This window comes from Hoplias malabaricus, chromosome 7, assembly GCF_029633855.1.
Source record: "Hoplias malabaricus isolate fHopMal1 chromosome 7, fHopMal1.hap1, whole genome shotgun sequence".
Lineage (NCBI taxonomy): Eukaryota > Metazoa > Chordata > Actinopteri > Characiformes > Erythrinidae > Hoplias > Hoplias malabaricus.
Window position 1 is genome coordinate 14,344,891 of NC_089806.1, and position 13,355 is coordinate 14,358,245.

Genomic DNA, 13,355 nt, shown 5'->3' on the forward strand with positions numbered 1-13,355 from the left:
GCGTTCTGGACTTTGACATTGGTCTGAATAAATTTAGATAATTTGATAAAACCAATGCAGTTTTAATAGTTAGTGTTTTCTCATATGTTCATTTGCTATGAATGAGTGCATGCTCACACACTGTTCAAGGTGAGCCCCCTAGTGCCTGATGCAGTCCACCAGGTGGACAGTGGTTCCTGGTTGAGAGCATGCCGTTAGCATTTGGCTGCTGCTTCTCACCAGTGTGTGTTGATTGAGTGTTTAATTGAATGGCATTCCGCGCAGTGTTGATTGTGTAGCATCTTTGGGTGTCTATAAAGACACTATATATAAGTGTAATGAGTCATTTATATCTTTCACAAGTGGCTGGAAATGTATAAAATTGAAAGTACAACCGAATACTCAAAGCTGCTTAGGTGTGTTAGAAGTGGGATAAGTGATTAGTCTTAAACAGTTTTGTTATATTTAAAAAAATACTTCTTCCCTCCCAATAGCAATCAGTAAATCAAATGCACTTAGGACATAAATAAAATATAGATTTTTTATTTATAAAGGTGACAGGACACTAAAAATGTACAAAATGGCTGGAGGGCTTCCCTGTCTGTCTACTACATCACTCTCAAGTGATGAAGTGATTTTTGGATCTTTTTGGAGTTTTGGAGCATCTGGAACCATACAGACAATCAAACACACACACAGACACACACACACACACGCCTTATATATATATAAACAAACATAAACATATCAGTGTATGATAAGAAGCAGGCAGATGATTCGAGGAAATGAATTGTTTTTGTAAGTAACTGAATTGACTACTGGATACACATTGTTTCCTCAGTTGGAACACAGCCATCATCAAAAATATTTCTTTGCTGTGAAAATACACCTCTTCCTGTGTGATGTCATCACTTTGTGGGTCTATCAGCCATCACCTTCCTGACACAAAATACCACATTTCCTGTGTGCTCAAACACACACACACACACACACACACACACACGGGCACACAAACAAACAACACCTTACACACTTATTCAAAAGCCTCTTTACATTTCTTATGCACAAAAAATGTGATGAGGGTGAAGCTGCTGTTTTCTTAATCTCAGGCATTCGAAGACACTGCTTTAGCGTAGAAGATGTCTTGCAATCATTAACAGTCCTAGTCAGGCTCTTTTCAAATATCTAATGGCCTCTAGATGGCTCACAAGTATAACACTGAAAATTCAAATAATGTGCAATTCCTCTTTTAACAATTTCAATACTGTTTAAATACACAGCCCGCGGAGATACAGCACTAGTTCCTCTACCATGGATGAAACCTAGTCTTTGATTTATTGAATGGGTTTTACATCATTTATAAAAAGATTTGGCTTATTAAAAGACTAGGTTTATGCTTAATTGAGGGTCTGGGAATCTAGAAAATAAGACTACTAAACAAAGGATTGTCAAGTCCTAGAAAAACACTGAATAAGTTTGCAGTTTGCATTACTGTCCTTTTCCATCTTCCAGTAGCAACTCATTGTGTGCTTTCATCCTTGCTTTAGTTGGTTCATCCACTGTTCTTTGCTTTTAACGATGAAGCTCAGAGGCTGGGGCTGTGGTGATGGGCGATGACTCTGTGGAAGTCCTGGCTGGAGGGAATGGTGTGCTCCGGGGATAAAGGTGAAAGGTTGTGGCTGCGGATATAGTTCATGCTGCTGGGGTGAGTGAGGTAGAGAAGCTGCCGAGCAAACAAGGGTTCCACCTACAGCGGGATGGGAAGATCAGTTATACTTTAGACATATAACACAACCAGAAAATGAAATCTTAAAAAAACAAATATGATAACGGTATATATTTATTTCACCTGGTCAATTAAAACTGGCCTATTGCTTTCCAGCGTACTTAAACATATAGTATCACAACATGAAGTATGTTTAAAGTGCTATAGTTTTCATAAGTCCTGTAGGAGACTGAAGGAAATGTTCCCAGGTATGAGTTATTGTCAATGAGTACAATATGGTTGCACCAATGTTAGATTGGAAGATAATCTAATTGTAGTATGCAGAGGTTTCTTTAAATTTTGTGCTCAAAATTCCACAGTCCATGCATGATTTCAGTGCAATATATAATTAAATGAACACAGCTCAGTAGCTCAGTACTTCAAATTATTGACTTAACAGAGTAAACCAGCTTTTTACAGTGAATACTTATTTAAAAATAATTAAAAGCATGTCTCTAAAACACATGCAATGGTTTTTTTTTATTTTATTTACTGTAACAAGTTAATTCTGAGTAGATTTTCAATGTGGCCACTATGACTCACATTGTCTCTCAAGCTGATAATCAACAAGTACTAGAACCAGTTTACTCTTTTTGGGTCAGTTCTTGTTTTTGATATGCAGTAGAAAGACTAATTTAATGACCGTCCTGCTTCACAGTAAGTAAAGGGCAGTGTATTGGTTCAGGGCTGGCTGATAATATACAGCTCTAACAGACTGTAGTTCACTCTTTAAACAATAGAAATGCCACAGATCAGATGTGTTACCTGCACTGTGATGGTCTTCCTCTGCTTCTGTGACTCTGTGCTTTCATCCTCAAAGAATAGCACCAGCTGAGAGTAGGGTGGAGGACGTCCGTGCAGAGCATAACTCTGTAACTCTGAGAGAAAGAGAAACAGTGCAGTTTAATCAAGGGTTAAAAGGGAGATATCAAAGGTAAGAATATCAATATCTCAGCACAGACGCTGTCTTACACTACATGTACTAAAGTATAGTTAGTCCTGGTTTTGCTACAGCGATACCTTCCAGGACCTCTGGTGACCCTACCTCTCTAATCTTAGGGCCACATATAGTGTATCGACAGGTTTAGGTTAATTAAACCCTGCTCCATTTTAAGCACCAGTGGAATCTCAATACTTCAATTCGGAAATGACAACAAATTAGGGTTTTCACACATGTTCTTGTTGATCTGGGTTTGTTTTTCTAGTAATTAATTGGCCACGTTGGCTGTAAACAAACTCTATTTCTACACATTTCCATGATCTTTTTCTCTTACAGGCAGCTTATATCATGTGACTTATGGGGATTCTCATGTGTGCAAATCACTTCCTGGAAAGTCTTGTGTGCTGGTATGTAAATGTCCTGCTGTCAGTCAGCGGTGACGCTGGCTGGGTGGGCGGCTTTTGCTCTTCACAGCTTATCTCTTAGTGTGGTGAATCCTATCCCCTGTGAAGTATGTTGAATATTTACTGTAAGTCTTCGTGACCTTATTTACTGTAATAATTGATGAGTTCTCACTACTGCTGGGGTCTAATGTCAGCCCAGCGTTTACTAACAGGCAGTTCACAGAAAGGAAATTTATAGAATTCATTTGCTAATAATAACTAAAATGCAGATTGTGCTGTAAGAGACTGCTCAATGAACTTGATGAGATTAGTAATAAATAAAATAATACATTCAAACAGTCAGAAACTAAAAATTCTATCTGTCTGTCTGTCTCAAATAAACTATTATTAGCTTTGCACTAGGATTGGTATCGGTACAAGCATATTACTATATACCGCGTTGTATATAAACATGGACAGTATCTCAAAATGAAGCCGGTATTTCAAAATTATGACGTGTCTGATGTTTCGAAATTCTGTTCTATGTTTGACTAGTAAGTACATTGCCAAATGAGCTTATGTATGTGCATTTAACAGAGTCACAGGCAGGGGGTGCTGTGTGAGATCACTTTGTGCTGAGAGATATGAGGCTTTATCCTCTAAATGTATTTGATTTGAGCCTCAGTTCACTGAAACACTGTCTGTGCTGTGGTGTTTGTTAGCTCACATATCTAAGAATTGCTGACCAGCTACAGTTCCCAAAAGTTGCTGTCATCAGTGTCTAAAAAAACATTTATTCATTCAGTCTCTGTGAGACATTGAATCACTGGTCGCAAGACGGGAACACACCCTGGAGGAACCGTGGGAGGAAACCAGAGAATCCCCAGGAAACCCACGTGGACACAGGGAGAACACCCAAAGAAACACATGTATCTCCACAATACTAACTTTACAGGAGCAGGAAAAACCTTCTTAACTTTCAATGGAAATTCATGTCAAAAGTATGCCTGTGTACGCTACAGTTATGTTAGAAATCTTAACCTGGACATCGAACTGAATAACCAACTGGGTTAGAGCTGTTATCCACTCTGCTACATATTTGTATAAGTAGATATACCCAGCTTTAGGGCTGAAAACAAACGTGCTATGATCTGTTGTTTCTACGCTTAGTAAACATAGCCTAATGTTAGCAATACGTTTTGTTTATATTTGAATTTTTATTTTGAGTATTAATTATAATGAAAGAAATTGTTTATTTAAAATGTTATCACTGCATTTAGTTTTGTTGTTTGGAAAAATCAATGCTCATACAAAGACCACACAAAATAATTAAACAAAAAATAAAAGTAAATAAGCAAATAGGAGCATGACCTCTTGTGACCTATTACTTTGATAAATAGTGATACTTAATGAGAGAGCAGTTTATGCTCCTTCTAACCTGTGATGAAGAGCTGAGTGTCCAGCAGTTTGCAGGTCTGTTCTCTCTCCAGCTTGTTGGGTTTGTTGCTGCCTGCTGTGTGGCCTCCTTCCCAGTAAACTCTGCAGGGGCAGCGGCGGCGTGCATAAAGACCATCAGGTGTAATCCACAGCAGAACACCATGCTCTAGAGCTCCTCGCTCCATCTCAGGAAGCTCCACCAATTCTGGCCCTTCAGATGCTCCATACGGCACTCCATCTCTGCTCACACCCAACACACAACCCTCTGGACTGCACACGGTCATCTCCCGGACCAGGGCATCACGGTAAAACACCACCACATGCAGACGGTAATCTACAGTCAGACATGATGAAAGATTTGGATCAAAGCAGCACAGTGCATTCATTTGGAATATATTGCAAACACAGGAATTAAAAATTCTTCAGTATGCGCAGGCATCATTCTGTAATAATAATATGCCCATGTAAGGAAATCAATGTGTATTTAAACTGAAGAATGAATGCCATTTTCAAAAACCATTGTCACATCATGACAACTATGCGTTCCAAACCCAGTATATTTGCTACTACATGGTTTTAACCCCTTCATTCTCAGTAATATGATGCTAATAATGCCACACAGCAACAAACAAGCTACAATTTCTGAAATGACATTGCACTAAAATAGCACTTTTTAACTTCAGATCTACTATATCTTACCACTCATTCATTCATCATCAGTACTTTATCCTGATCAGTCATGCATCCCACCCAGATTCATTGTTCACAAATCAGGAACACCAGTACGGCACATGGCTACGGACACTCAAATTCACAGCTATGGACGCTTTTACACAGCAAATCCATCTACTAATGCACCTACAGAAACCCAAACAGGCTTGATGTCTAATACAGAACTTCAGAGGTCTGCATATGTACCTGAGAGAGCAATGGCCTCTGCTGACTTCATGCTGGAGTCCAGTGTAAAGGCAGATGGTAGAGGCTCTGAGGCACTGCAGGTGTAGAAAGAGCCACTGAAATGGTGGCCTGAACACAGAGCATTGGTAACAATGTTAGACCATTTTCATTTTGACTGTGTAACAACAACCAAAAAAAAAAAATTGGGAAAGTTCCCTCAGTAAAAATCAAGTGACAAATCAAGTGACATGTCTGTGCGATGTTGTTTATATGCTAGAAGCAGTGTCATGTGTGAAATTTCCAATCAATGATCATTTGTGCTTAGAATCTGCTGTGCTCCAGACAGGCTGATTCAGACAGACAGGGTTTCTTACATCATAAACGTCTAGAAACAAGTGCCATCGACTTTTCAAAGACTGCATTGGGACTTAAATAACCACATGTCGCACATACTGACATTTAAAATAGACTTTTCACTGAACAATCTGTACAATCTACATCCCAACTTTACCTGCATCCCAGTGAGGAGTGTAAGGGTTCTGGTTGTAGGGGATGTCTGATATTGGGGGCTTGTCTGGGAGGTAATCCCTCCAGCTCCAGTTGCACACCTGGGTAAACAACAAAAATACATATTCAGGCAACGTCTGGACAACTCTTACTGGCATCGAAATGTTTTAAACAGCTGCAACTTTAATCATATCCTAATGATGATATTTTTGTGGAGAAATTAAGTGTAGTGAATTTGAGCTTGTGAACTGTCAGCCTTCAGTCCTGAACAACACTGATGAGCTCATCTTCTTGGTGCCACAGAGTCAAGGATCTTACTTTACAGCGAATTATTGCGTTTAAATCATTGTCCAGAAAAACTGCATAAAATGTGTTTAGCTCTAACTCCATCTCAGGAACATGGCTGAGAGGAGAGAATGTGTAAAATAAATAAATAAATAAATAAATAAATAAAGTCTGTCTTGTCAGTTACCTGACTCTGGATGGGTGTATAGGAGGGGTGCAGTGGGTAACTGGGCGGGCTTGTGTTTGGTGGAGAGTCTTCCAGTGATCTGGACCCTGCAATGAATAAATTATAATAATTTACTCACAATAGTTGCCATGGTTTTAGCTGAAACATCGTTACAAGTGTAAATATAAAAATGATTTTGTTGTGTAATGTATTGTGCATGTCTTTAAAAGGGTTCATTAAAATGATGTTCTGACACTCTGTCAGTGGTCCACAGCAAGTTCACCAATGTTAAATCCACACTGTTAGTGTTAACACTGGGAGTGTTAAATTATTACACTAAAAGTGTTGATTTAACACTGGTGAATTTGCTGTGTTCTAGTATGTTCTCACAGTGGCTTCATTAATCTTTGTGTGTGAGGCCTTGTATTCAACTCTTTACCCCCTGAACGAAACTGTCCTCAAGATAGCTCTCAGAAAACATGAGAGTGTTGGCTTTTTTAAAAACCGCTTTTACTGCAGCTATAAAAAGGCTGCGATTTCCTTTTGGTTGCTGAGATTAAGGTTAGAGTTGGTTTAAGTGCAGCACAGCAATATATAAATAAATCAAGATCATCAATAAGAAAGCAGGGGAGGAGAATGCATTTAGTGTCCACGGTTCAGCCAGCACTACTTTAGAAAATATTTTTCCTCAGTGTCTTTTAGCACTCATTTAAACGTGGGATTGTAGCTTGGTTTCGTATTTCTTAAATATCTGTATTGGCCCACTGTCAGAACAAAGTTCAAAATTTTCAATGTAAGGGAATGTAAAAAGATTTATTCCAATTCGTTTTCCTAAAATTCATCCCTAAAATAAATAAATACACTTAAAAGCCATGGTAACTTCATCCTCCATGAGGTATAACAGGTACAGTTAAAAACTGGCCATCACAGAGTGCACACTGGACGGATCATAGAGTGTGACTCTATCAATCTGTATAATTTGGCTTGAGGTTGAGGGGCTGTTCAGGGGGATTTTTCAGGAGGCCAGCTCTGTCTTTGTGTGGTTCTGACTAGTCATACCCGATTCAGTAGAAATACACCACAAATGTAAGATAACTGATTTGCATTTTCTGTGTATGTGTGTGTGTGAATCTGTGTTATATTTGCCAGGTTCCCTTGCCTTTCTTGGCCCCCTCAGGGACAATCCTGTACACCTTGTAGGGATCAGAGATGTCCAGTTGGCTGCGCTCTAACAGCTCCTCAAAGTCGTTGCTCTTGTTGAGCGCACAGCGGAGGCGGGTCTTCCAGGTGGGAGGGTCTGGTTTATCAATGCCCTCTCGGTATTTACCCTTAAACAGAGCCCAGGCCTGCAGCAACCACACACACACACACATGGTTTAAGTACAACACACATGCGTTGAGACAGGTGCCAAAGCACTCTCTACTACTTACTGCCACACTAACTTTTCACCCATCTCTCCTTTCTTTCCACAATGCTCTTCCCTCACTGTCTTCATGCCTTCCTTTATTCTTTGCATCGCTCTCACATCACACCATCTCTTTCTTTTATATAAATAGTGATACATATTGCTCTTGTTCTGTCCACCTCCCTTTTCTTATCCTCTTTCCTTCTCCACATACTCCCCTCGTTTCTTTCTGCATCTGCATGTTTTCATTCCTTTTCTCTCTCTTTCCCTTTTGACTCCACACCACATTCTTTCTTTTTGTCCACTGTCCTTTCCTCTCACTCCAAGTTCAAATTTCAGTTCTTCATCTCAGTTTGATGTAGCTCTCATAAACACTGATGTTGGTCAGAGATGTTCATCCAGTGTCTGAAGTGAAGTGAGTTCAGTTCTTTTTTAAAGATGATCTACACTTCTCTAGAGCTACAGCGCCTGAGCGCAGTGAACCACAGTCTAGTTTACATTAATAGAAACTGACCGCATGCAGTCAATCACACCATTATATACAACCCCCACCCCTCAACTGTTTTTCAAATACTTCTTCTCCTTCCTGTCTTATCTGTTTCTATCTCTTTTCACGTTTCTTTAATTCTTTTCATCCCCTTTTCTGGTTTTATTATCTCCTCATTTCTTCCTATACTTTCCTCTCTCTCCTTCTCGCTATCCCCATTTTTTTCTCCACCTTTATATCAAATTTGTTCATAATCTATCATAATCATTCTCCCTCATCTCTCTCTCTCTCTCTCTCTCTCTCTCTCTCTCTCTCTCTCTCTCTCTCTGAGTGTGTGTACCTTAAAGAGTGCCGCGTCCTCGTCCCGGTTGTAGTCCTGTTTTCCCGCGTGTTTCCACGGGATCCTGAACACGTTTTTCTCGTTGTTCTCCCACACGAGCCCGGGGTACTTCCCCGCGTCCACCTGCTCGATCAGCCACTGCCGGAGCTTCCCGTTCCCCGAGCACATCTCACACTCACGAGACTACACGCTTTTCTCTCTCCCTCTCAGTCGCTCTGCGCGCGCGCGTAACCGAAACCGTGAAGGCGCGCGTTTCCCACTTCGGAGCTCTCGCTTGTATGTATGTGTGTGTATGTGTATGTGTGCGCGCGCGTGTGTTTCGAGTGTTAGTGTGTGAGCGCGCGGTTCAGCCCCCGAACCTCCACTTTTGCTTAAATCGGTTTTGCCTAATGAGGGGCGGGGCCGGAGCCTCGAGGTCTCACGCCGCAGGAGGTCGGAACCAGAGCGCGCGAAGGCCGCGACGAACATCGACAGAAACGGCGCGCGCACGGAAGGAAGGACGTCCAGTAAACAACCTGTGCGCGTTCAACCCACGCGCGGTGGAGTGGGACTTTTTGGGTCATTATTTTTAGAGTAACTTTTATTTCTTTGAAATCACATTTACAGCAGTCATTTACGCTTCCACAACATTCTTTACCACATTTTACGATAAAACCTTCAAAATATAGTAATCTCCCTGACATTCACAACACTGACAGGACCAAACGCTGAAAACATTCACATCATCCATTTACGTTCATGGTTGATATCGGAGTGTATGTGGGACACAATTTCAAACAAAAAAAGTGTTCCTTTATATTTTGATTTTGGAAAAGTCAAGCATTATGTTCTGTTCTCAAACACCAGACACACGACCTCCTGGAAACAACACAGCCTTGGTATAAACAATAATAATAAACAGGCTTATATTATAAGCATAATAAGTAGCTAATAGTACTAATATTTGAATTTATTCTAAACTTCAGGTGGTCATTATCTCAGTGACGTAATATCTCATAGTGTAGCATCTCACAACAATAACTCGGCATCTTATCATATTGACTTAATATCATAATAATGTTTTAGGATATCACAACAGTGACTTAGATGCCAAACTATTTTTATTAGATACTATGTCATTATTGTGAGATAAAGTCATGCTAAATCATTACTATGATATTAAAGGTAACATTCATGATTTTAATAAAAAAAAAAAAGCAGGCTTTATAAAATCTTGAGGATGTTTCCTCATCATTTGCTGCTCTCCAATCTGTGCACTGGGCTACTAGGTTCATGAAGTCCTGATGTCAGTAAAAACAAATCTCCTCAGTCCTGAATGCTCACCTCTCTCTCTCTCTCTCTCTCTCTCTCTCTCTCTCTCTCTCTCTCTCTCTCTCTCTCTATCTATCTATCTATCTCTATCTATCTATCTATCTATCTCTATCTCTATCTCTATCTCTCTCGCTCTCTCTCTCTCTATCTATCTCTATCTATCTCTCCCTCTCTCTCTCTATCTATCTATCTATCTCTCTCTCTCTCTCTCTCTATCTCTATCTATATCTCTCTCGCTCTCTCTCGCTCTCTCTGCTCATGGCAGACAATAAGCCATCATTGAGAGAACTGCAAATGTTAAAAATCACAAACGAAGATGAGAATATTGCTCTATTCCTGCTCATGTTAACATATATTTTATTCTGTTCCATATCACTGAAGGTGGAAATGACTCCAAATTCAAAAAGACTTATGGCATTACTGCAAAATGCTACAAAACTAAACAACCCAAGTTACAAATGAATATCTGTGGTCATCCCAACAGTGGAAAGGACTTACAGACAACTGAAACTTCAGCAACATACAAACTGTTTGAACACTTCTGAACATAAACAAACCAGGGACAGCACTTCCCCACAATCTTAGATGTCCCTTTTAAGTTAATATATTGAATCTAATGAGATGCTAAGTCATTATTGTGTACAAATCTACCTTGTATTTACACTCGTCCATTTTATCATTTTGTAGGTTTGTAGTTCTACAATTACACACTGTAGTCCACTTTTTTTTAAGAATAGTCCACCATCCAAAATGCAACAGATGAGCAGCTGCTTCTGATTTTACATTTACAAGGTGGACCACCAAGTATAGAAGTAAATGCATCTAATTGAGTGGACAGTGTGTTTAAAACTCCAGTAGCACTGCTGTGTCTGATCCACTCATAAGAACACAACACACACTAACAAACTACCCAATTAATACCTGCTCTGCGGGGGTTCACCACTGAAGATCAGAGTGAATAGGGGATAAAGTAAGCAGAGAAACAGGTGGACAACAGTCTGTAATAGTAGAACTATAAAGTGCCCCTTCATGGTAAGCAGAGCTGATACACTAAACACTGAGGGTAGATACGAGGTGTATTTGTACCAGTGAAATATCAATGTTTTTCAATGGATGCAAAATGAAGAGTGGAGTGAAGAAGAGATCAAAAGGGATGATGAACTCTTTCCTGATGATCATTGCTGGAATTCAGTGCTCAGGTGAAAGGCACCACATCCTCTTCTGTAATTCAGTTTGATGTGGAAACTACTCATGAGTGAGAAGAGTCCATGTGAATGTAACTGTTTATATGAGCTTAACCCTTCCTGCAGTTACACCATTTATCCAAATACCTGTCACACTGTAAATCCACACAAAGTATGAGTAGTGTCAGTTACATTAAGGTGCACTTAATGCTGACAGAGGAATTCCGATGCTCATACTGTTTTTACAGCCACCAAACTGTGGAGCAGTGGAACACATGCAACACCTTTGGCATGAGTCTGGCATCTGAACTACAGTCACTTTCAGTTCCAGATCTCGTGAATATAATTGTGGCTGAAAGCAATCAAGTCCTCGCAAAAATGTTCCAACACCTGGCATAAAATTTTGTTCACATAGATTATTTTTTATTGTATATAGGAACTCTATAGATTTGAGTCCCTGAATAGCCTGGTTTGAAGAAAATGAGATTTTTGAGGATAAAAAAACCTATTAAAGGTTAAACTTTCAGAAAATGTAAAAGTTCTTAAACAGTTCCAGGGTTTGTAGAGCCATCCCCTGAGAAGGACTTCTGTGGTCAGAAAGTAAATGTGTAAGACTGCTCTCTAACGGACTTTTACAATATCTGATTCACAAATAGCGGTTTAGCTGTCTTTTAGTACTATTAGCAGTTTATAAGTTTGCTGCTTCGGGATAAAAGTTCTCTTCACAGCCGTTATTTTCACGTTTCACGAGCTACTAACTTCCAGTTATGATCTGAATATCCGTCATACAGAGGCACTTGTTTATGCACGTAACATTAGCCCCAAGTGCTTTAGCACCAATACTGCCATCTGCTGGAAGGGTTGATGAACTTCTCTCTCTGAGCTGGTCCAATCAGCAATGAGCAAGATAGAAGAACACCATCAGGACCTACCTTTTGGTAAATGTTCAAGTGGTCTTCATGTATTCTGCTTATGGCTCCAGCTAGAACTACTTACCTGTACGTTTACAACAAGAGGCGCACACCAGAGCGACCTACGATTCTTATTATGTTATAGGTACACGCACATGTAGGGTTAGCTTTACCCAAAGGCTTTTATTGGGGTGATGTGGTGTGCTTACTTGAGTGTACAAGGCAACGGTGTTAATCACTACACACTACACCAACTGTTATAAACCCTGAGTAAACGCACCTCAGTGACACTGTTAGCCTGCGTCACCCACACAGGCTACTTTTTTAACCTTATTTCTAGGTGGGCTCCAGAACCATTTTGAACTGGATAAGCAATGAATTAATGTATATATAATGTATTATATGTTTTATATGTTTAATGTATTGTGATATATATACAGGAGGTCCTCGGATTACGTCAGTTCCGAGTTACGATGTTTCGTGGTTACGACACATCTCCCATTTACTGTATAAAGCCTTGTTTCGACTTAAGTGGTTTTGCGTCGTAAACGTCGTAACGCGATCTTCGTGTTTGGTGTGCGCGGCGGAAGAATACACGGTTACGCGGCTCGGGACCGAGGAGAATAATTGCTTACAGTATGTTATTTACGTACATTATGTACGTATGTTCCGACTTACACCGAAAATCGGTTTGCGACGTAGGAACACACTGTATATATACACACTATACTGTAAATAAGTTTATACTATTATACTATTTTACTGTAGGCACTATATAATACTGTAAATTATAGTATATTTATGTTGCAATGTATTATAATGAAAGTGATAATTAGTCCCTGCTGATATATTATATAGTTTGGGTTATTTTACCATGACCTATATCTATAACCTCCTGTATTATGTTGTGTAATAGTATTAATTCAGTTCTATTTTATTTTACCAAATTGTTTTAATTTCTCTTCTTTCCTTTTTTTTTTTTTTACTTAATCATAATCTGCTAATATCTTAATTAATCTTAAATATCTTAGCATTTACAGTTCATTTTATGCCTGTAAGTATATGTCACTGAATGGCTGTGTGAACAGATCTGAATTTGGGAAGGAAGGTAAAGGAAGTTTCTAGAATGTCTTTTCCTCATTCTCAAAGATAAGTGAGATCTACTAAAATAGGAAGAAGAGTAAGTATGGGTCATGTGGCTAGTTTGAAAAATAGAGACATGTTATACATAAATGTATGAGAAGAAAAAGGTCTGTTTCCTAGATCCTACACAAGAAGTGACTTACTTCATAAAATAGTCATTAATATCTTGTAAGACAATTTGAAGAACAAACTTTAAGAGTTTCCAGCTATCACA

General features: G+C 39.4%; 1 protein-coding gene across 1 annotated transcript; it reads right to left on the bottom strand.

Moving 5' to 3' along the window:
- Window positions 1–541: 541 nt before the first annotated feature.
- On the bottom strand, window positions 542–9,021 carry irf4b (interferon regulatory factor 4b). Its single transcript, XM_066676676.1, has 8 exons — window positions 8,593–9,021; window positions 7,519–7,705; window positions 6,381–6,466; window positions 5,913–6,009; window positions 5,423–5,530; window positions 4,506–4,838; window positions 2,510–2,622; window positions 542–1,726 (listed from the first exon to the last, which is right to left on the bottom strand). The coding sequence occupies exons 1-8, from the start codon at window positions 8,758–8,760 to the stop codon at window positions 1,565–1,567; spliced, it is 1,254 nt and encodes a 417-aa protein (XP_066532773.1). The 5' UTR covers window positions 8,761–9,021; the 3' UTR covers window positions 542–1,564.
- Window positions 9,022–13,355: the final 4,334 nt, after the last annotated feature.